This window comes from Typopeltis vanoorti, chromosome 11 (genome assembly GCF_054136105.1).
Source record: "Typopeltis vanoorti isolate ZY-2024b chromosome 11, IOZ_Tvanoo_1.0, whole genome shotgun sequence".
Classification (NCBI taxonomy): domain Eukaryota; kingdom Metazoa; phylum Arthropoda; class Arachnida; order Uropygi; family Thelyphonidae; genus Typopeltis; species Typopeltis vanoorti.
The window spans coordinates 107,134,961-107,160,844 of NC_143559.1; the positions used below are offsets into that span (position 1 = coordinate 107,134,961).

The 25,884-nt window shown below is 36.9% G+C and overlaps 1 protein-coding gene across 2 annotated transcripts in view; it reads right to left on the minus strand.

Moving 5' to 3' along the window:
* The window catches only part of LOC150101913 (syntaxin-1A-like), a 219,174-nt gene that overhangs the window by 117,866 nt on the left and 75,424 nt on the right, over window positions 1-25,884 (minus strand). For both annotated transcript variants that reach the window (XM_090400741.1, XM_090400740.1), the window contains exon 6: window positions 16,176-16,284. In XM_090400741.1, coding sequence (XP_090256867.1) covers window positions 16,176-16,284 — 109 coding nt within the window. The remainder of the gene's footprint in view (window positions 1-16,175; window positions 16,285-25,884) is intronic.

A 25,884-nucleotide genomic window follows, 5' to 3' on the forward strand; every position in this document is an offset into this window, starting at 1 on the left:
CACATATCTTTCTTTGTTTCCGTACTTTCGGACTAACATGCGTCCAACTTTCGCTATAATTCTTCTCACTTTTACTGTCATTCATCTTTCTTTGGTTCAGTACTTTCGTTCCAACATGCGTCCAACTTTCGCCATCAGTCATTCTTTTTTCACTATCATTCATTCTTTCGATTTTTTTTACTTGCGATTTCTGCACCACGCCATTTCTACTTTCATTCGTTCTCTCAATTTCGTTTCTTTCCGCCTCACTTTCGTCCCTTTTAACATCCGTTACGGTTGTCAAATCGCTCTTTTTCTTTTTTCCTGATTTTTTAACATTTTTTCGCCTGTCTTTCTCGCCATCCTCTTTCAAATGTGCACTCGCGACACAATCGGTACTAGCACTTTCTGTCATCAACTTCATATTCGCATTCATCAATTCCTCGTTCAGGTCACATTTCGCACACACCCTTCTTCCATCCGCACTAAACATCCACAAATCATTTATGTAGTCGAAGGAATACATATAACAGACCTCACACTTAACGAACGGACTGAAATCCAAATTAAAATCCTGGAATGACAATGCCGCCGCCATTTTTTTTTTTTTTTTCTCTGCAGGTTACTAGGTCTAATATTAACGTTTTCGTATTTAGTTTAAGCAAGAAAAAAAAAAAACCCACACTAATAATATCGGTAGCGTACAACGTTTACAGCCGCTCTTACTTAAACAATTACGCATATATACTTAATTATTCCTAGTAAAACTTATCTGAATCAGGAGCTCTTCAAAACACGTTCGTAGCGCTTGACCCACTAGCGCCCCCGCTCATGTACATGGAAGACTGAGTAGTGTAAACAGTGGGTTGTGTGAAGTGGTGTGCTCTCCTGAAATGAGTCCTTGGACTCCTTAGAGGTATCACATTATTATTATCATCATCAACAGACCTCCATGTAGTCAAGAAACTCATCATGAGAAGTTCCACTCTCACATGCACAGCTCATCATACCTTGACTTAAATGCATTCACTGTCCCAACACTCACCACACTCTCAGACAATGCATTCCAATAACCCAACACTCTCCATGCAAAAAATCTACTCTTCCCCACCTTGATCACACCCATCTTATACAGCTTCCAGGGTTGGCCTCTTGATCTCTCTCTGTCTCCATATATTCTATGAAAAATCTCATCCACATCAATCTGGTAATTACCACTTATCAACTTATATCTCTTGATCATGCTCCCCCCTTCTTCCTATCCACTGTCCTGTAATTTGCATTCTCTCAATATGTCCTCATATTCCACATTCCAGGAAACAGAAACCAACTTATTCAATCATCTCTCTGAACCCTCTACATTTCATAATCTTTCTGAAAACCAGGCAACCAAATCTGTGCACAGCAATCTATGTGCATCCTAATCAAAGCCTTGTACAGTGGAATCAAAACATCCTTAGTTCTACACATTAGTGTTCTCTACATCATTCCAATAATCGATTGTGTTGTCCTCGCAATTTTGCTAAAATTGTGAGGACCTCCAGATCCTTCATCTCCTCTAAAATATCTTCATCAATCCTATACTCTGCATCCCATCTTTGCTTCCCATATTTTAAAACCTTACACTTTGCTACATTAAACTGATATCCATAACACACTCAACCATTCAGACAGTTTATTTAGGTCCTCTTGCAAAGCTACATCTGCTCTACTTATTATAACTCTTCCCCCAACTTTGCATCATCTGAAAACAACTGTATATCTAAGCTTTTTTCTAATGTAATTTACATACAAATTAAACAACAATAGCCCCCCAGACAGACCTCTGGGGCATGCCACTGGTGACTTTTGTTCCCTAGAATATCATTTCCACCTCCCCACACACAACCTGCTGATACTTATCAGACAGTCAATCTAAAAGTCAATGCACTAATCTACTATGCAATCCCATCTGTTCCAATTTAACTACTAATTTATCATGTGACAATCTATAGAAAGCTTTTGCAAAATCATCTAAATATACTACTGTATATGCATCCCTCTTGTCCAACATATTTGTCACCTTGTTATAATAAGTAAGCAGATTGCTGAAATATGATTTTCCTTTTGCAAACCCATGCTGTTCACCAAAGAGAATTCTACTGCTGTCAACCCAGTTCTGAATCCTTGTCCTTACTAGCTTCTCTAACAGCTTGACCACAACTCCAGATAAGCAGGATTGGCCTATAATTTGAAGCACTTGTCTTATTACCTCCCCCCACTTTATGAAGCAGAACAATTTTTCCATCTTTCCACTCCTTCTGCACTTGGACTAATCTATGACTCATGTTAAAAATGTAAGTTAAAGCTGTTTTTAAGTCCCTGGAACATTCCCTCAAGACACGCAGCGATATACCATCAAGTCCCATAGCTTTGTTGATATCAAATTTACTCAATTCCTCATATATCTCCTGCTCACTCACCATCATTGGTTCCTCCCTCATTCCCACTGTTCTCAAGTTCTGCATTATGCTACAATCACAACAATGGAATACTTTAATGAACTGCTCATTAAATACATCTACTATATCCAGTGGTGGACTGGCCAAGGTGTCAGCTAGGCCTGATGGCAAGTGGCACCTGATGAAGTGGCCCCCTTAAACATTAGGCAATATGTTCAAAATATTAATGGCCTTTTAGTAGCTTGAAAATATAATAGAAGCTCCAATATTATTACTATATGCAACTAAAATTTATGTTGTATTACATTTTAATAAAAAAAAATTAATAAAATCATTTTTCAAGGACACTTTATATTTAAGAATATAATAAATAACTCTGAAAAAATAATTCCGATTCGGGTTATGTGAGGCCGACGCATACATTATATGGGCTTGGATCTTTAATATTGTGATTGCACAATGAAGCTTAGCTGGGAATCCCAGATTGGGATCGTGATGTGCAGCCGGAGTCAACTTTGTATCGAGCTATTGCATATATTGCAAAGACAGCAAATATTTTTCATTGCGTCAGCCTCAGTTTGAGTGTGGTTCATCAGCTCTTCACCTCATGCTTGCTGTTTTTATGTTTTATAAAAGGTAGGTATTTAATTAATATTTTTATATACTGTGGCCCTATGCCTTTAATTTGAATATAATGTATTTTCTTTCATTGTATAAAATTAGTATAAAAATTCTAGATAGTAAATATATTTAAGCTGCAGTCTCAAATAATAATGTATACGCATAATGCAAGTTCAATAAATAATGATACCTTTTATGCACTCTACAGTTAAAATTACTGTGATTGTTAAAATTGTTGCTAATAATAGATGCATCTATAAAACATATTTCCACTGATGTGTTCTTGCAGCGTAATTGTAATTGTAGATGTTCATTTTTTCCTATGTGGATTATTTTTAATTAAGTTTTAATTTCAGGAATATTATTCCTACTAAAAGCATAAATCTGGATCACTGAAACGCAAAGAGTGACAAGAAGCAGAAAGGTGGGATGATTCCCACTTTTCTTGCTTCTTGTCACTCTTTAATATTGTGACTTGTAATCTAGACATTACAAGATTCAAAACAGATTTTATAATACCACAACAACCATCCACATCAATGTAGAGTTCTGCAACAAATAATTATTATTATTATTATCCAGGCCTCCATGGAGTCAAAAGACTCATTGTGGGAGGTAGTTTTTAGGAAACACAAAGTTTATCATACCACTCCTTGAACCCAGAAAAATCAAGAAGCAAGAAACAATACTCATGGTCTTTGCATCATCACCATGTAAGTTCTTTGTTGTATGTTGGCCATTTTCTTGGGACTGAGAAAAAGAATAGCATCCTTTACTCACCAACTCAGACCCAGTACTTCTCGCTTCATTGTTCTCTTGGTATCTTTACTACCTGTAGTTGCAACATCTGAACACATAGCTTTAACTAGTTACAGGGAATCAGATATACCTTCAGGCATAAATGACTTGGTTTCTGAAGCACATCCTATAAACGAACCTACAAAAGAAAATGAAAGATCAACTGCTGGAATTTTCTAATATCTATCATGAGCAAATCTGAAACAGCTTTTTGCTGAACATCCATTTCAGCCACTTGATGATCTGACATTTGATGCTCGTTTGTGGAAAATTTGAGGAAAATTATGAATTACTCAGTCCCAAGAAAATGGCTAACATATAACAGGTGCTTGTATCATTCATACTGCTTGGCCTATAATTCTCTCAGCACTTATAATCCATCACCCTTTGTACGTGTCTTTAGTGACTACAGGTGTATTAGCCAGAGCTTGGCTTTACACGAATTGACAATAACACATGTCAGAAATGTCCAGCAATTTATCAGTGTGGTTAATGATGGCACCTTAGATAATTTTTTTGCATCTTCACTAATTAAAAAGAAAGAAGAGTGTTGAAGCAGAGGAGTACTGTCATAAAGATGCTAAACATCACAAAGATGTTATGCAAGCAAGCAATTCCTTTTTGAGGTCACAAAAATGAATCTGCCTACACTCTGGATAATGTTCTGAATCATGGCAATTTTTTAGCTATAGTGCAGTTGATGGTAAAATATGACTCCATTATAGCAGCCCACATTTCTGCAGTACAAAACAAGTATATACAAAGAATCAAACAATTAGAACAACAAGGAAAGGCTCAAAGTAAAGGCCGTGGTAGACTTGTTATATACCTGAGTAAAACAACTATTAACATGTTAATCCAAATTATGGAGAATATGATAAAAGAAAGAATTAGTCGTGAAGGTTCTCAAGAAAAATATTATTCTATTCAAGTTGAATCAACACAAGATAATTCATCCATCAATCAGTTTAGCATTATTATTCGGTATATGCTTAAAGGTGCTATCCGTGAGCGACTACATTCAGTTGTGCGAAGTAATGATGGTACAGGACAGGGACTTTTTAATCTATTGACGGAAACATTACAGCATCTTAAAACTGATCTCAAAAATGTTTATCTGATAGTACAGATGGAGTTGCAAGCTACCATGAGCAGTATAATGGTGGTTTACAAAGTAAAATTACTGATGTGGCTGATCAACATGTTCATATATGGTGCTATGCCCATGCCTTGAATTTGGTGATAACTGAAACAACAAAATGTTGAATGCCTGCAGTTTCTTTTTTCAGAAATTTGCTCCAGAATTTAGCAACTTTTTGTGAAAACATCATACACAAGAATGGCTGTATGGATAGAAGTTGTTGAAAAACATCTAGGACAAGAAAAAATGAAACGATTAAAGCTAATTAGTGAGACAAGTTGGTCAGGAAAATCCAATGCAGCAACAAGTATATTTGGATGTTTTGATGATGCTGCTGTCAGTACTTTTGTAAATCTATTGATATGCTTATCAAAGATGCAAGATTCAAAACAAGAAGCAAATGTTTTACTTCAAAGTTTTCTAAAGTTTGAAATAATATTGACCGACAGCATTTACTTACTTGTATATATTTGAAACTACAGCCCTGTTATCAGATTATTTACAGACAAGTGGTTTAGATATGTTTACTGCATGGAGTTTAATAGATTCAGCGACAACAAAGTTGAAGGAACAGACAAGAACATTTGATAACGTTCACAGCAAGGCATTGGAATTTGTAAATAAATGTAATGACAAGATTTCACAGTTCAATATGGATATATGGATAGAAATCAAACATTGGAAATTGACTTTTTGGAAACAGCATTACCAGTTAAGAAGCAGAGAAAGTAGAAAAGAATGGCAGATGAGCTTATAGACGATGAAGGAAATTCCTCAGATTCTCTAGCTGATTTTCGAGTAAGTGTGTTTAACCTAATAATTGACCGCATTAAGCATTGGAAGGTACTATTAAGCCATAAATTAGCAAAGATCAAGTAATTTTGATGTATGAAAGCTATTGTTTAATGATGGTGAGAATTCCAGTTGGAATTATTATTATTATTATTATTATTATTATTATTATTCCTGATACCTCCAAGGAGTCAGAGATTCATCAAGGGAGGCCACATACTACACACACACACACACACACACACACACACACACACACACACACACACACACACACACACACACACACACACACACACACACCAGCTATCATACTTATTCATGAATTCATTCACACTGCTTGCACTCACAACATCCAAAGGCAATCCATTCCAATCATGCACCACCCTCTTATGATATAATAAATTTAGTTTAATCCTTTATCCAAGTGTAAGCAAACAAAGTTTGTGCCTGAAAGTATATTCAGGACTGGGGTACGGTGGTACAACACCAGGGCAACTCGTTGCAAAGGTGGAGCAAGCTACCAACACTCCTGTCTCAGTATCTCCTATAATGCAAAACACATCTCCTTGCGGATATGTCTAATGTTATGCATTAAGGGACGGGCCACTACCCAGACTAGTTTCGAACTTTATTGAGGTCTCTTCAGTGGGAGCCAGGCCCAAGCTGAGATACCAGGCAGAAGCATTCGCAGGTCATCTCTACCTATAGGAGTTGCCAAATGGTGTGCCACCCTTTTTTAATAAATTACTCTGGATTTAGAGAAAGATGTTTAGAGAAAGAAAGAAAAAAGGATTAAACTAAATTTATTATACTCTAACCAAGTGAAAAATAAACTTTCAACATCTTTCTCTAAATCCAGAGTAATTTATTAAAAAAGGGTGGCACACCATTTGGCAACTCCTATAGGTAGAGATGACCTGCGAATGCTTCTGCCTGGTATCTCAGCTTGGGCCTGGCTCCCACTGAAGAGACCTCAATAAAGGTTGAAACTAGTCTGGGTAGTGGCCCTTCCCTTAATGCATAACATTAGACATATCTGCAAGGAGATGTGTTTTGCATTATAGGAGATAGAATGTTGGTATCTTACTCCACCTTTGCAACGAGTTGCCCGGTGTTGTATCACCTTACCCCAGTCCTGAAGATACTTTCAGGCGCAAACTTTGTTTGCTCACACTTGGATAAAGGATTAAACTAAATTTATTATACTCTAACCAAGTGAAAAATAAACTTTCACCACCCTCTTATGAATTTGACTCCTACTCTATTTATTCTTCGAACTCTCAGGCCACATTCTGATATCGCATCATTTAAGTATTGTTTAAACTCTTCCCATGCACTGTCAATATTCTTTCCATCTAGCAATGGATTCCATTCCATTGAACTCAGTATAATCTTCAGTTGATCATAATTTCCTGCTTTTTAGTTCATCATGCAACTTTTTCTTAATGGAACATTCATAAACTTAGTCACTTCCCAAGTAAGTACCACATGATCACTGTCACCAACCAGAGGCAGAATAGTTACGTCTTTAACTGAAACACCCTCTGACACTAATTAAATCTAACACTCTTTGCCCTCGAGTTCCTTCTGTCACATGCTGCTTGAGGAAATTGTCCCTCAACAGCTCAATAAATGCATAAATGCATTTTCATTTTCTTCTCACAAAATTCTACTGCTACCCAATCAATATTTCGATAATTAAAGTCTCCCATTATGATTACGCTTTTCATGCTCATCTTTTCTATTTGTGATGCATTTCTTCATCAGTAGCAACCGATCCATCAGGTCTGTAATAACACCCCACTATGTAATTGATCTTGTTAGATTCCACCTCACAACAGATGGCTTCAAACTCAGTGCCCCCTAAAATATTGTTAGTAGCAGTATTACTACAATCATAGGTCTCAAATCTAACTGGATTCAAGTCATCCAATATCATTAGCATCATGCCCCCCTCCTCTCCTATCCTCTTTATCCTTCCTAAACATACTGTACCCTTGACACTCGATATGAGTTAGTACGTCTGATTCTGATAGCCAGGTCTCACTAATGCCTACAATTTGAGGTCGCAACATATTGACATATAGGCAACAAAATCTATCGCTTTGTTTCTGATACTCCTAGCATTTGTGTACAGACATAATAATCTACCCGTTTGTTCTTTTGTATTGTCTTGTCTGCAGTCTGCCTGACACAATCGGACAACTCGCCCATCTTTATTCTTCTCTAATGCCTTACACTTGTAGACATCTTTGCAGACATTTGGATCCGAACCAGATGAACACAAACCTGAAATTGTTCTCTCCTTGTCAACATTTCCATGACAAAGTCCATTCCTGTCATTAACACAGTTATATAACATTGTCACTCTTACACTCACATTCACACCATTCCTCCCTTCATAATTTAGTTTCCCTGACTCTCTGTGTTTGGTCTCATACCAGTTATTAGTTTTTCTAGACTCCTGATACCAAATGCATTCAGGTGTAGGCCATCCATCTTATACAAATCCAGTCTTCCCTCAAACTCTCTCCATACATCCAAAAACTTGCATCCATTCCTTCTACATAGCCTATGCATCGAATCGTTTGCCATCATAGCCCTTCTTAATTTATTTTTTATCATGTATGATAAAATATAAATGGACAGCAACATGTATGAATCGTACATGTTGCTATCCATTGAAAAAGAATGGATTGTTAGATGAATTGGATGCAGAAGCAATTATTGAGAGATTTGCACAATCATCTAGTGAATTCAAAACGATTGCTCTCAATATAGTGGACTGCATGAAATATGCTTTTGAACTACCTGTTAATGTGTAAAATGTTCAGTATAAGCAAGCTATTTAAAAATACCCACCATTTAAAAAAAAAAAAATTTTATTCAATTATAACAATCTGTATTTACATTTACTGTACACTGCCAGTATACAGTAGATACTAATATATGTACAATATATGTACATTGTAATTACTAAAAATTTTGCAAAAATAAACATTTTTGCAAAATTTTTGCAAAATAAATAAATAAACATTTTATTTATTTATTATAAAAATTAAATGATAACCTTATAGTTGTGGGTGAGTCCCCCCCTTTGTCTCCTGGCAACCAATATTTTTAGACACAGTCCACCTATATCCCTCAGTGTTTATCATTGTCCATTATCACTGGCCAACATCATCCTCCCATAATCATTTTCTTCCTTCTACTGGCCACATAATCAAAAAAACTCTCTAGGATTTCTTCAGGCATCATTTGCTAACTGCTGCTCAAACTGCACTTTTGCTACCCTTAATGAGTCATCTTCCTTGCTTGTTCTTTGCACTCCTCATGTAACTGATTATCTCCACTAATCTTGTACTGCCTCCACAATGCCTTTTTCTTCCAGATTGCATGCTTCACCTCTTCAGTCATCCATTTTTACACCTGCCTTATTTAATCTCCTACCCTTTGGAACACACTCAGTCATTGCCTCTGCCAGATACTTCCTGAGTAGAGACTAAGCATTACTGATTTCCTCCCTAAGCAATTCCTCGTTCTATGATATCGCTGCAAGCCACCTCCTGAGTTTGTCACAATTAATCGCCTTATAATTCTACATATAACCCTTTCTCACAAAATTCTTGATATTGCTGGCCACCACCCAAGTAATCATTTCATGGTCACTTTCACCAACTGGAGAAATATGTGACATTTCATTTACAATAATAATAATAATAATAATAATAATATCTTCTGATGAGATAATCAAATCCAAAACTCTTGATCCAGGTGTAGCTTCTGTTACATACTGCTTAAGATAGTTATCCCTCAAAAAATCAAGAAATTCATTCTCTTTGATCCCTAATGTTGTCTCTTGATTCCAGTCTATATCACCATAATTGACATAGTCTATAATGATCACCCTTTTCTTATTAGACCAATTTGTCTAAATATTTCCTTATCACTGTGTTCCACATTACCAGGCCTATAGCAACATCCTACTAAACATTTCATCCTATCCATCTCCACTTCACACCATACTGCTTCAAAACCACTGTCGGTATTTACTCCTTGCATCTCCACAATAGATAGGCACAACTCCTCTGCCATCATCAATAACACTCCTCTGATATTTTTGCCTTGACCGTCTTTACAAAAAATATCCCTCCATCTCTATTCTCAGAATGTCCTTCTCATTCAACCATGTCTCACTTAAACCAACGATTTTTGGATGAATGAACTCTATCAATGCTACAATTTGATTCCCCTTGTTCCGAATACTTCTAGCATTTATAAACATATGCACTAGCTCATTTCTGTTTCTATAACAAGTCCCACTTCTCAGATATGACTCCTTCACACACACCTCCATCCATCATCACTAATATTACACCCCCTCCCCACATCCTTGATTATCTTAATCCTTTCTTGTGCACTCACACATCTATTCCTGAAACCATCATCTACACTTTTCACATGGTGTCTCCCTGTCCACCCTGACCTTCCTTGTCTGCTCTATGATTATCATCCATAATGCTATTAGCGATTTAACATCTTGTAGCTTGTACTATTTTAAATAATTCAATTGTTTGCATTCTACCTTGTAAAAAATGTTGTTCAGTTCACTGATGATAGTTTGTTAGTTTCAAACTGAAATATTTGGTAGTATGTTTAATAAATATTACTTCTTGTGTTTACGTGTAGATAATTTATGATGCTATGGCATCATAAATTATCTACACGTAAACACAAGAAGTAATATTTATTTGTTTAAGTTTAAGTGGTGGATAGAGATGTATAAAAGAGATGGGCTATATTTGAAAGGATTTGGTACAAGTCAATTGGAGAAACTGTTGCTACAAGAGAGAATGACTGAAGTGAATGTAAGACCTGAGGAAGCAAGAGGTGTTGTGAAAGAGCAGGAGAGTGAGGTAGGCAAGTTTGTGAATGGAGAGGTGAGTAAAGAGAATGAGAGAGAAGAATAAATTATATAATTATTTTATAATCACTTTTATGATTAACCTTTTCTTCGGTGAAGCATAACACTATTAGTGATTTAACATCCCGCAGCTCATACTATTTTGAATAATTCAATTGTTTGCATTCTACCTTGGAAAAAATGTTGTTCAGTCCACTGATGATAGTTTGTTAGTTTCAAACTGAAATATTTGGCAGTATATTTAATAAATATTACTTCTTGTGTTTATGTGTAGATGATTTATAACCCCTCAAACTTATCTCACACATTCACAAAATGAATTCCTTTCTCCTCACAGAACTCTGCTAGCATATAATAATAATTATTATTATTACTATTATTAAAGTGATTGAATTTGTTATAATTGTGTTTGATCTAGTGAGAACTGAATATATATAGTAGTATTTATTTTAATTTATGACATTTCAAATGTGGTAAAATCTACAAAATCAAACTAACTTTAGCATTCTACATATAAAGTCAGTCCTCAACTTACGATGGCTCTGTTCCAATGCTCTCACCATATATTAATGATTAATATTCCTGAATGCTAAAATGTGTACATCTGTTTTGTTATATTTTTAATTGAATTCCCCTTTGTTTATGGTGAAATAATACCATATACAAAAATTCCAAAAAATACATAAAATTACTGTATATATACAGTATTGTACTATGAAATATGGTGCTTCTGTGTGCTTACACTAAAATAATCAGCTCAAAACAAATGAAGCAAGAGAAATTCTTAAAGCTGCTGCTTTATTATTTGGATGATTCATTGGAAGAAGTAGGAGAGTCTAGGTCCATCAAGAACTTCTTCAGATTCAGAAATTGTAAAGTGTTGTGAAGATGGCTGGCCAAATGCATAACTTGTGGAATATTTAAGCTCACCTTCAGGGAATGGAGTGAGAGCAGGAGTGATCTTCTTTATAAATATACATATTACATTCAACTTGGTCTGCAAGTTTCCACTTTCTTTTCTGCATAAATTTCTCTGTGGCAAACAATTCCAGGTAACATTATTCGGTCTATTTTGTTAAATCTCTCCATGTTCAGGGTCCATTTCTTCGAATGGTTAAAATGTATTAAGAAAGGCAAATGCCTCTGCCGATTTTTTCACTATAAAGTTTTTGGTGGATCAGCTTCTTTTCTTGTCCTTCTGCTTTTCTCTCTGTTCTTGTTCTTCTGCAACTTTCCATGTTTCTAGTTCTACATGGAGTTCATTGGTAAGCTCTTCTTCCACAGCTTCCACCAAGTGCTCTTCATGTTCATTGTCAACCTTCAACTCCAACTCTTCAGTTAGCATCAATATCTTGTCACCAATCCTCGCAAGGCTTTGTGCTTGTCAAATCTTGTGAACATATGAACATATATGTTCATGTATGGATAGCAGGTAAGTAGGGGAACACAGAGAGAAAGGGTTAGAGGAGAGAGGGTGAGGGATGCAGGTGAGCAATTAAGGAACAGAGTGGTAAGAGGTGTGATGTATGCAGACTCGATGGTGCAATATAGGATGGTGATCTTCAGTGTTTGCCTGGAGGAACGATAGAAAGTGTGGCTATGGCAATTAAGAGGGGTAAAAGGATGGATGAAATTATTGTATTGTGATGGTGGGTACAAATGACTTGAGAGGCAAAGTAAATCGGGCGTCGAGAGATCTGAGATTTTTACTTGAGGTTGTGCAAAATAAAACGCAGAGAGAAAATGTGTGTGTGTGTGTGTTTTGCCCAGGTATGATAATGATGAGCTGAGCAGACAAGCAGCAATACTGAATAGCATAATAGCCAGAATGTGTCAGAAGAAAGGATTGAAATATGTGGATGCTTGGAGGGCATTTGAGGACAGAAGAGAACTGTATGCGAGAGACCACTTGCATTTGAATGAAGGACAAAGGCATCTGGAGAGGTTGCGGTTTTCTGAATGAGTCAGTGTGTCGATGCAGGGAAAATAGAATTCCCAGGGTTGATGGTAGCAGCAGTGGCCTCTTGTGGGAATGGGTGCTGGAGGGAAGGGGGGATGACATCAGGTAACATTGAGTCCAGTGGGGTCGAGAGAGAATAATGATAGGTATAGAAGCAGTGACATTTTTATGCTTTATACTAATGCCAAGAGTATCCAAAATAAAGGAGATGAAATGGTGGTGCTGATAGCATCAGCCTGGCCAAAGATTATTGGGATCTCTGAGACGTGGTTCACGGAGGATGATATAATAACAGGAATTGAAGTAGCAGGGTACAGCATTTTTCAGCAGGATAGAAATGAAAACGTGATGGTGGAGTACTGCTTATGATAAGTGATTACTTACGTCCTTGAAGAGTGGAGGCTTTGGAAGGCAGTGACACTAATGGTTTTGAAAGCATAACCATTACCAAGGAGGGTAGAAGTGGCCAAAACAGGATACTTAGTGGGGTCTTGATACAAACAAGGAGAATATAGGGTAGGGAGTAGGAGATGTTTAGACAGTTGAGCCGGGCAAGTGCAAGAAGAATGATTATGGGAGATTTTAACTACAGCAGTATAAGCTGGGAATAGGAAAATGCACATAGTAATAAGTGGATGGAATTTCTAGAATTCTTGAGGGTTAAATGTTTTAGACAACATGTATCAGAGGGAACAAGAGGTTCAACAGTTTTGGATTTGGTCATAGCATTAGAAGAGCTGATAATAAGCGAGATGACATCTCTCCCACCAGTTGGAGAGAGTGACCACGTGGTTTTGACTTGGAAGATGAATAGACATGCAGGAATATCAAAGAAAAGGGAACATGTGTGGAATTATAAGGCAGGTGATTATAACAGTCTTAGGTATCAACTAGGGGCAGTTCCATGGAGGACAGAATTGGAAGGCCAGGATATCATCAGTGCTTAGGAAATTGTGAAGGAATATTTGTTAGCACCAATAGTAAACTGTATTCCACGAATGAAGAAACAGACACATTTTGGTGTAAAGTGGACAACAAACAATATGATTATGAAAAAGAGATTATGGAAGAGATATAAGGAGAGAAGTGAAGGGCAGATATACGAAGAATATAAGATGCAGGCCAGGAGAATGACCGGTTAGGAAGGAAAAATTGGAATATGAGAAAAGATTGGACTGAGATCTAAAGAAAATCCTAGGGAATTTTTCAGCTTTGTGGCCAGAATGAGAAGAAATGATTGTGGAAGAATGACACTGCAGGATAAAAACAGAAATAGAGTGATTGATGCAGAGGACATAGTGGAGTTGTTCAATGAAAACTTTATTGGAGTATTTCATCCTGAAGAAGTAGGTTTTAATAATAGAGGAGATAGGGCAGGTTCAGGGTTTAAAGATGCAAGAGGAGAGTTTGTTCCAAATAATGAGTACTCTGGATATCAGTAAAGCTGTGGGACTGGATGGTATTTCACCACAGGTTTCAAGAGTATGTGCTAAAGAACTGACAGCTCCTAATTATATACTGGGTTTTATCCTTTATCCAAGTGTTAGTAAACATAGTTCGTGCCTGAAGTACTTTCAGAACTGGGGCAACACGTGGTAAAGGTAGTATAAGTTCTCATCACTTGCCTTAGTATCTCCCATAATGCAAAGCACATCTTCTTGCGGACATATATAATGCTATGCATTAAGGGAAGGACTATTACCCAGACCGCTTTCGACGTTTATTGAGATCTCATCAGTGGGAGCCAGACACAGAGGTGGAGATACTAAGGTGGAAGTAATGGAGAAATCATATATACCTGTCTGCAAGGAGGTGTGCTTTGCATTATAGTGCCACTGCACAAGAGCAGTAGCAGACTGGAAGTGTCTAATTATAGGCCAGTTTGTGTGTCATCAGTGTATATACTATATATATAGCATTGGGCAGATGAGGGTAATGTTATCTGTGAGAATCAGCATGGAATTGTTTAGGGGCACTCTTGCTTTAGTAATATGATTGCCTTTTATAATACAGTGACAAGAGCAGTTGATGAGGAAAAGGCATATACTGCCATTTTTTTGGATTTTGCAAAGGCGTTTGACAGGATGCCACAGGATAAACTGATATTTAAGCTGCAGCACGTGGGTTTAAATGTCGGGTTAGTCAAATGGATTCAGGATTGGCTGTCTGATAGGTATCAGATAGGTATTGTATATGGTGGGGCAATATCAAGGAAGCAGAAGGTAACAAGTGGGGTTCCACAGGGTTCAGTACTGGGACCTGTATTGTTCAACCTTTATATCAATGACATTGTCAATGGACTGCAAGGGGATATTCAGTTGTTTGTGGATGATGTGAAGTTGGGAAGGTTTATCAGTAATAGTGCAGATGTGGCAGCCCTGCAAGAGGATTTAAATAAACTAGACAGATGGGCAAATGAAAGGGGGGGGGGGTGTCGGTTTAATGCAGCAAAATGTAAGGTCTTGAGGTTTGGGACACATCAATGAGACACTGCATACTCTATTGGAGGAGCTACACTAGAGGAAGTAGGCGAAACAAGCGATCTGGGAGTGATGATTGATAGGAAACTGAAATTCAGGGAGCATATTGCAAAGGTGGTGAAGGTAACCCAGAGGATTGCTGCAATACTGAGAAGGATGCTGACCTGCAGAGATAAAAGAGTTATCATTCCGTTGTATAAGACCCTGATCATACCACATTTAGACTTGTTCTCAAATTTGGTCCCCAGTATTTCAAGGGGATAAATTAACTGTGGAAATGGTACAGAGGCAGATAAAAAAGATGATTTCAGGACTGCACAATGTCAGTTACAAGGATCGACTGAGAGAATGTGCACTGCAGAGTTTGGTGGATAGAAGGAGAGGTGATATGATTGAGACTTTTAAACTGTTGAGAGGCAGTTACAGGGTAGACATTGGAGAGTTCTTTCGCTTGGTGGAATGGTAGGAAGGAGCGATGACAAGGAGTCATTCCTGGAAGTTATGAAAGGAAGCTGTGAACAAGAGGGTGAGGAGTGGTTTCTTTGCGTGGAGGGTGGTTGAACCGTGGAATGCATTGCCTGAGAGAGTGGTTAGAGCAAGAACAGTCAATGAGTTCAAGGAGTGGTATGATAGACTTTGTGTTTCCTAAGAAGGAACTCCCACAATGAGTCTCTTGACTCCATGGAGGCCTGAATAGTAATAATAATAATATATTTTCAACAGCTTTATCCAAACACTATTCATAAATTTTGCTGTCTCCACACACACTGTACTGTATCTGCATTCTTCAGAGACTTTTGGAAGTAATATAATACCTTGCATTGCTTCCAAAATTCTGTAAGACTTTTCTTGCCCTCAGTAGCAGCAGCAATAGCTAAAAGAAAATTTATTTCTTAAATGTCTTGAAGGCAGCATTACCATCCTGGTCCATATGTTGCAGGAGTAAGATGATATAATTCAGTGAATATGTTAATGGAATGGCTTACATCATAAGTTGAGAACTGACTGCATTTAAAAATTAAATATTAAAACTCACTAATTTCCAGTTGTTTTTTAATTTGGTTTTTGCATCTATCTTTATATTCTAGTTGCATATTCTCATACAGCCTCATTGCCTCTAAATACCTATGGGATAATGAGCTGTGCTGAAATCAATTTAAAAAAAAAATCATCAGTTTGCAGTCTTTATGAGATTTAATGTATCAACACACACACCTAAATATGAACAGCAAATAATTAATTAATATTTTTTCTGGTATGTTTTTAGCAAGAACTATTCTTGTAGTTTTAGTAATGATTTTCTACTTTTTACACTGGTGTCCAAAACCTAAATATAAACACTATTTCTGAAGATTACAACAACAAATTCAGACAAATCAGCTTGTGACAATTTGTATAACTGACACTGTTGAGTAGAAAACAGGTACGCATTCAAATTTTCAAATCACGCACAAAGGGGTCACATGGCAGCATTCAACAGGATGAAAGGCAAAAGACAGTGCTAAGTGAATTGTGTTTGAAGGAAGTTCTTTTTTGTGAAGGAATAAAGTTGCAAATGTGGATGTCTTGTAACACCTCCAGGAAATCATCTGAATGATTTCGCATGGGGAAGAATTATTGAAAGCTTAAAAAAGATGCAGAATTACTGATATTGCCAGAGAGTTTGAAATCTCACATAGTGTTGTATCCAGTCTCTGGGCAGTGTTTCAAACCAATGGAATGTGTTCCAGATGTTTCCTAAGAGGTTGCCCTCACTCTATCATGGAGAATGAAGACAGAATTTTGGTTATAACAGCAAAATGTAATCGATGCCCCATGGCAGATCAGCTTGCAAATCAGTTCCATTCAACCACAGGTATGCAGATATCTCAACAAACTGTAGTAAGACATCTGTGACAAGTAGGCCTATACGCCCACTGCAGTCTGCATCTCTTATCCACAGCTCATCATTCGGTGGTGCTATATTCATAAAAATCGGACAAGTCACTAATAAGCTAATGTTCTCTTTACAGATGAATCATTTCAGTCTTTTCTCTGATTCTAGATGACACTTGATCTGGTGTGAAAGTGGTACTGCTTAACATCGTGGTGAAACCTTGAAAGGGATAGATATGGCACTACTAGGGTCATGGTGTGGGGAGGCATTATGCTTAATGGATGCACCAAGCTACAAGTGCTGGAAAAAGGGACTGTGACTGGTGAACAGTATTGCAATGAAGTGCTGTAATGTCATGTTGAATTGTTGCGTGGTGCTGTTCTAGAATATATTCTTTGCCTATATTCTAGGCAAAGAATATATTTTTATGAATGACAATGCCACACCACACCACATCGTACATGAGCAGTGGAGATAGCAGTGGAGTATAAGGATATTAATCGAATCAAGTGGCCAGCGTGCTCCCCAGATCTCAACTCACAGAACGCATTTGGGATGCAATAGGGAGATGCATTGCTGCTTGAAATTCTTCTCCAGAAAACAAACAGGCTTGCTCCTCTTTGCTCTGAAATAGAAGTGGGCCTGTTCCTGAATCACTTGATGCTAAACATAGTATGACATTGTGAGAGCTGCATTGCAGTTTGGGATGGAGATATTCCATACTGAAATGTCTCCCCGCATAGTTTACTGTAAGCACTGTACATTAAATCCTTAACTACCTCCTTAGGAAATTTGTAACTTTTGCCAAAAACGTGTTGCAATTTAATTTGTATGAAAGTTATAAGAAAATTTATTTCTTAAATGTCTTGAAGGCAGCATTAACATCCTGGTCCATGGGTTACAGGAGTAAGATGATATAATTTAATGAATGTGTTAATGGAATGGCTGTTGTAAGTATGAGCAGTCATATGTTGCATACATCATAAGTTGAGAACTTATTTTTTGAGTAATATAATATATTAGTATGCTGGCGATAAATTTATGTCCACATTTGACTGTGGTCATGAAAATATTTCATATACAGATAAAATTGTAGTTTGTAATTAGTTTTTGGACACCCGTGTATGATTTAAAAGGTTACTATATGTCAATCTGCTAATAAAATGTTCTCATGAAATAATAATAAAAATATTATGATCTACGAGGGACATCCAGAAAGTTAGTTTCAATGGGTTGTCAGAGAAATAAAAATATACTTACAAAAAGAAAACTTTATTGGAAATTAAAGTAGGCATCTTTCACTACTTTTCGCCATTCCGCCACTGTTCAGGCACTTATTATAACAAGGGTACCAAGAGTTGTATACCTTTGTAGTAGAAGGTTGCCGCCTGTGATGCAAACACGAATTGACTGCTTCTTTGACCTCATCGTCGTCTTGAAACTGCTGACCACCAAGGAAAGATTTCAGGTGTTTGAACAGGTGAAAGTCGCTTGGTGCAAGGTCAGGACTATATGGGAGATGATGGAATTGTTCCCAGCTGAAGTTGGCGAGAAGTTATTGTGTTACACTGGCCGTGTGTGGGCAGGCATTATCATGAATCAAAACAACGCCCCTGGTAAGCATGTCACATCGTTTATTCTGGATTGCACAATGCAGTTTCTTAAGGGCTTGGCAGTACATGTTCGCATTGATTGTGGAGCCTTGACCCAAGAAGTCTACCAGCAAAATTCCTCGTCTGTCCCAAAACACAGTGCACATGATTTTCCGAGTGGAAACCGTTGTCTTCAATTTCGTCTTGACTGGTGATGAGGTGTGCCTCCACTCCATGGACTGTTGTTTGGATTCAGGGGTTGCATGCAACACCCAAGTCTCATCCCTGGTGACAAGTCTGCTCAGGAAAGCATCGCCATCATCATGGTAATGTGTCAAGAATTCCAATGCACTGTCCAGCTGATTCACTTTGTGTTGTTCTGTGAGCAACTTCAACATCCAGCGTGCACACAATTTGCGATAATTCAGTTTCCCCGACACAATTTCATAAAGACAAGAACATGAAACTTCTAGAAATTGCAGCAAGAGTGATGTCATAGTGAATCCCCTATTCTGTTGAATCTTCTCTTCAACTGAATGTACCAAATCATCAGTCACTAAAGATAGTCGCCCACTTTGTTCATCATCATGCACACCTGTCCTTCCTTAATTAAAAAGTTTTACCTATCTTCGTACCATTGAATTATTCATTTCATGTTCTCCATAAACCTCAATAATTTGCCAATGAATTTCAGCTGTTTTAACATTCCTCGCATTCAAGAAACAGATAAATGACCTAATTTCACATGCGGCAGGCAATTCGATTTTCTTAGACATTATAAACACACACACACACACACACACACCAAGAAGTGTATGCACTGTGAGAATGCCTAAAAATGGCTTTCTAAAGAATCAACAAACTCAGCACATATGCACACCATTGCGATTGCCATGCTGCAGTGAAAATATTTAAAACCAGAACTTACTTTCTGGAGTCCCTCGTATCAGCCAAATTAATTATTTTTATCCAACAAGTTTCCTTTACACATTCTACAACTGATCTCAAGATAGCTAAAATATATCTAGATGAGAATATTCATTTTAGAATAAATTAAATGCATGCAACTGATGTTTTAATTTAAGATACCAGAAAACAAACATTCATAACAACCAGATGACAGAAAAATGGACTTGCAAATTCATAATAAGTGATTTGCAGAATGTGATGTCGAAAACAATTATCACAAAATTAGTGGCATAACAGTTTTGCTATAATTCATTTGTTATCTAAAAAGTTCAGAATAAGAGATTTCCAATAGTGATAGAATGAAATCCTAGTTGGAGTGATATTTTTGAAGAAAAAAAAAAGTGGTTTTTGAATGAATTTAATTTATTCTTTAAGCTGACAATAAAGAAAACTTCTCTGAATGAAGGCTTACTGAGAAATTTGATTGTCTTGTAGATAAAAACCATTTTTATTCATAAATTTTATTTTTATTTTGCATTATATATTATTATTATTGTGTGACACCTCCAAGGAGTCCAAAGACTCATCAAAAGAGGGCACCTACTCTACAACTTCCGTCTCCACCACTCAATCCACCAACTACAGCGAATTGCATCATCTACACCAATGCCATCTAACACCAACCACCACCATTAGTATTTTTGCAGACAATCACAAACATCCATGCCCACTGTGGGATTTGAACCCATAGCGTTTTGGTTGGAGAGCAGAAATGCTAACCACTCAGCCAACCAGGCTATTTTTTTTATGTTGCTCCCACCAATGAGAGGTTGTAAACATATAGCACACCGGTACCACAAGTGAGCTAGGGATGTCTTTCTATATGTTTTATGTTTATTTTTGGCATTATTTATTTATTTTTTACATAATCCAAAAACTGTTCTAGAGAACAAATATGGAACTTTTTTCAAGCCAACCCAGGCTTCCAATAAACAAGATGATAATCTCACATGGGGGGGGGGGGGGGAATTCATCTCTTCCAGCTAAAGACTATCACAAACATTCATGCCCATCCTGAATCCTGAGTTTGAATTCTTACATCCGATTTTCCACTTCCAACCAATTTCAAACTGTCAGGCGTATACAAGTTTTTTTGGCCATTAGATTCACTTTATGCATCTATAAACTGCACATCATTCCTTCTGCACAATCTTTTCGTTGACTCATTAGCAATCATGGCCCTTTTTACAGCAGATTCACAATCTTTACATTCTAACGCAACAATGATTTCGTATCCTCTCTCATTACATGTCAATTTATTTGATGGTATTAATTCACTACACAGGATAATAAGAAGATAATATACAGGGTGTCTTTGGACCTACTTAGTATCAAAAAACAATAAAAAATCTAAAAATCTAAATGCAGAAATATGTAAGGTTAGGGTTGTTCAAATGTTCTAGAGACGACAAGTTTCATCCAGAATTTTTTTTTTTTTTACAAAAACTTGGTGATTTTGACACCATGGCCCATACACTTAAGTAGTAATAACACATTGAAATTAGGGAGGTCCAATGTGGACACCATGTATATTTAAATTATTTGCTGATATTTTGCTGTTATCATATCCAGCATCTTCAAATTATGCATTTTATAATATTCAGCATTATTTTGATGGTATGTATAAGTGCCAATTCAACAGAACTGGCACAGCACAGATAGCATTGCCTGAAACATCAGAATAGAATGTGGCTTTCAGAATTTCAGGTAGTACAATCCCATGAAAGAGACCAACACACATGATGCCTGATATCACTTCTAAACTTACATTGGGATAATACATTCTGGAAGGTAATGTTTTCTGAGCATTTTCCATATCAGATCTGAGAGGTATGTAGTGACTTGTTGATGAATAAAATCTCTCACCACAGTCTGGTAACAACAGACTGAACTCCCACTTCAAATGGTATTGTGTGGCAAGCATTTCTGCAGAGCATGTGCATCACAGCTTTACCATTGTCACTCATACTGTGTGATTCCTTACAAATTGTGCAAGTACATTTGGACAAATCCCATGGAGGTCTGAAAATCTAACCCAGAAAGCCAGACAAAGAAAAAGGCATGCAATGATGTTTGCAAAGGTTCACAAGGTCCTTTATCTTATTGTTTAACTGTCAAGAAACTATTGATTTTCCATTTTCATGTTGACATTTAGTGCAATAAAACATTAAGTAAGCAAATTTATTTACCAAATAAACCATTTGGATGTTTTGTACTTTTCCTGCTTCTTGCATGCTTTTATAGTTGTATTTTGTAAAAAATTATAATTGGAACTACTAATATTAAGTCAAAAGGTTTAAATTTGGAGATAAGATATGAAAATGGAAGATATTATGGAAGATATTTAACTATATTTTATAGCCAAACATAGAAAGAAACTTAAGAAAATTTTGAAAATTTACCAAAGAACTCACAAGAATGTAACCTTTTGCTTCAGAGCTGCCTTGGTTTGCACTACTTAAAAGACAGAAGCTCTGCACCAAGAAGTTCATATGTTTGCATTTTTAGTGCTATTTTGGACAATTTTAATACTGTGTCCATGTACTCTAAAGTGTGTGTGTGGGGGGGGGGGTTACAAAATGGTGTAAACCTATAGTACATCAATGCATGCAAGGAGTAAGATGATTACTATTATACAGGTATGTCCATGGAGTCAGAAGACTAATCATGGGTGATCAATTATTCACATACAAGTTATTATTCACACAATTCCTATCATACATCTGTTTTAACTCAAAAATCCACCTTTGGCAACTCATTCCATCCATTCCCCACACTCCAAGCAAAATGTCTAGTGATAATACTCTTGTTAACTACACGCTTACTAATTTCCATGTGTGACCCCTCATTCTCTACCTTCCTGCCATGTACTGAAACTGACAACACGGCCGTATTAAAGTCAAGAAGCATGTAGATCTGAGAAGTATGCAGCGATGTACTGTTTAGCTTACCTTTGCAATATACTCTCTAAACTTCAACTCCCTGTCCACACTCATCAGTTTCCTGTAGTTCAGTTCCATATATAGTACACAGGTGTTGGAAGTTTTTTCCACTTGGTTAGACTATAATAAATTTAGTTTCATCCTTTATCCACATGTAAGCAAACAAAGTTTGCACCTGAAGTATCTTCAGGACTGAGGCAACTCGTGGGTAAAGGTGGACCAAGCTCTCATCACTCCTTGTCTAAGTATCTCCCATAATGCAAAGCACATCTCCTTGTAGACATGTATAATGCTATACATTAAGGGAAGGGCCACTATCCAGACCCAGGTCTGGGTAGAATCAGTCTGGTGGTGGTGGCCCTTCCCTTAATGCATAGCATTATACATGTCTGCAAGGAGATGTGCTTTGCATTATGGGAGATACCAAGCCAAGGAGTGATGAGAGCTTGGTCCACCTTTACCACGAGTTGCCTCAGTCCTGAAGATACTTCAGGGGCAAACTTTGTTTGCTTACACTTGGATAAAGGATTAAACTAAATTTATTATAGTCTAACCAAGTGAAAAAAACTTCCAACATCTTTCTCTAAATCCAGAGTAATTTAATAATAAGGTGGTACACCTTTTGGCAACTCGTATAGGTAAATATGACTTCTCCATTGCTTCTGCCTTAGTATCATCACTTCTGGTTCTGGCTCCCACTGACGAGACCTCAATAAAGGTCGAAACCGGTCTGGGTAGTGGCCCTTCCCTTAATGCATAGCATTATACATTTCTGCAAGGAGATGTGCTTTGCATTATGGGAGATACTAAGACAAGGAGTGATGAGAACTTGGTCCACCTTTACCAACGAGTTGCCTCACTCCTGAAGACACTTCAGACGCAAACTTTGTTTGCTTACCCTTGGATAAAGGATTAAATTAAATTTATTATAGTACACAGGTTCTGATCTGTTCCCAAAGTGCATCACCTTACACTTGGGCACATTAAGCCAAGTATAAGGTGTCTTCCTGCAAGATCTCTGCACATCACCTTCATTTACCATTGCTCATCTCAGTTTAGAATCATTAGCAAACAACTGAATATTTCTTGTTAGGTCATTTCCTATATTACTAATGTACAAATTAAACAACAGAGGACTAAGTACTGAATCTTGTGGTACACCAAAGGTCAAATTTCTCCATAAACCATCAGCTGCCCTCTAATCCAAATCACCAAATTCATATCCATCCTCATTTGGACATCTCCAATTTATACGGAGTTCAATTCCAGAATCTAGTCAAATGCGCATTTGCAAAATATAGTGGTTCATTAAGCAGCAATTTTCCTTATCCAAATCCATTGTCACTTTATTATAAAAAGAAAGCAAATTACTAAGGCAAAACCTACCCTTCACAAAACCATGTTGTTCCTCATAAAGTATCATATTCCCATCCACCCAGTCCTAAATTCTGTCTTTCAGCAATTTCTCGAATACCTTAACTACCACGCCTGAGATGCTGGACCTATAATTTTCTGCTTCTGTCTTGGAGACCCTCCTTTATGCAAAGGAACTATTGTCCTCTTTCCACTCTATTGGCACTTTCCCAGTATTGAGGCTTAAATTAAACAGCCTGGTCAAAGGAGCTGATAATTCCCTTGTACATTCTCATAATTTGTATTGAGGTTCTGCAATATTTTAAGCACCTCCATTTCTTCATCCTCTATTCTTCTATCCGTCAATGTCACCGCCTAGATGATATACCCCTGCAAAATGCTCACTCAGTAATTTGACAATTTGGTTTGGTTCTGTTACCTCCCCACCACCACCACCACCACTTTTCAAAGTCATCCATCCATAGTCATTCCTCCTTTTTCTTGCCACATAGCAAAAAAATTCTTTAGAGTTTCTTTTCGCCTTATCAGCTAGCTTTCTCTCATAATTAGCTTTAGCCTTCATTACCATATTGATTACCCTTCTTGTCTGCACCTTATACTGCTCATGGGCATGCCGATCATCTTTTTCTTTATAATTTCTCCACAACCTTTTCTTTAAGTGCAACTCCTGCTTCATGAAGCTATTCATCCATCTAACTCCTACCTGATTTATCCTTCCAACTCTAGGTATACACTCAGATACTGCTTTCATCAAACACCCCTTGACCACTTCCAATGCACCACCAACATCTCTCTCTCTCCTTGAAATTCTTATCCTATGGCCCTGCTGAAAGCAGACTTCTCAGCTTGTCATAATTATCTTGTAATTCCACATATATACCTTCTTAAGCAAAATTCTGTATGTCTGGTTACATCTCAAGTCAAGACTACATGATCACTTATCCTAAGCAGAGGGAGCATAGCTAGATTAGATTCTTAAGTTCTATGATGCTATTATCAGATCCAGCACTCTTGAATCTCATGTTCCCTCCTTTTTGTATTTTATTTATTTTATTTTATAGAGAGCCCATCCATAAGAGGTTGGTTAACCTATAGTATGCTAGTACTGCAGATGGGCAATTACATGCTGCCTTATAATTATCTGTCAGCAACTCTAAATTACATTTCCTTCCCTTCCTGTGACCATTCCTCCTCCTCCCAATCTCTGTTCTCACAGCTGAAATCCCCATAATAATTACTCAACCTGCACTAATGTTAAATGTCAATATATGTCATCTACATTCTCCCTTATATTCACTGGATTACAGCAGTAACTAATTATATATTTCATCCTATTGGCCACTATCTCACACCAGATAGCCTAAAATGAATTAATAAATAACATAAAATGGATTTAACTTACATATGTATTTTTTATTAGTATAAAAATTTCACCCTGGTAATAAGAGCATATTTAGTATGACTTAGTAAGGTTCTAGTAAAAATAATAAGATTTAATATTAAATAAAAAAATATAATTAAATTTAAGTTAATTCTGGAATTTGTGAAGAACTATTTCCCATAAAGCGATGGATAATCATTTCTATTTCACTTCAGTCAAGGTGGCAAGAGGTCTCAACTCTCTTTGCATAAATGTTTCAAGAACATTTACACAAATTCACATCTGAATAGCTAACAGATGTGAACTGTAGACTCAAATACACGAACATTATTCAGGAAAAACTGAAAGAGTTTGAAAACAAGAACCAAACTTGAGATACAGTGGCAAATTCTAAAGAAAATTTTGATTGATTCAGCCCAAGAGAAATGTGGTGAGGTAATCTGCAAGGATAGAAAAATCAGAATTCCATGGTAGACTCAGGAAAGTTAAAGAGACAGTCAAAGAAAAGAAGAAGAAGAAAGCATATTGAAAGTTCCTGGAAAGTAAGTCAATTTGTGCTCTTAGGGAATACAGAGAAAAGCGTAAGAAAGCAAAGCATTGTTAAAGTCAAT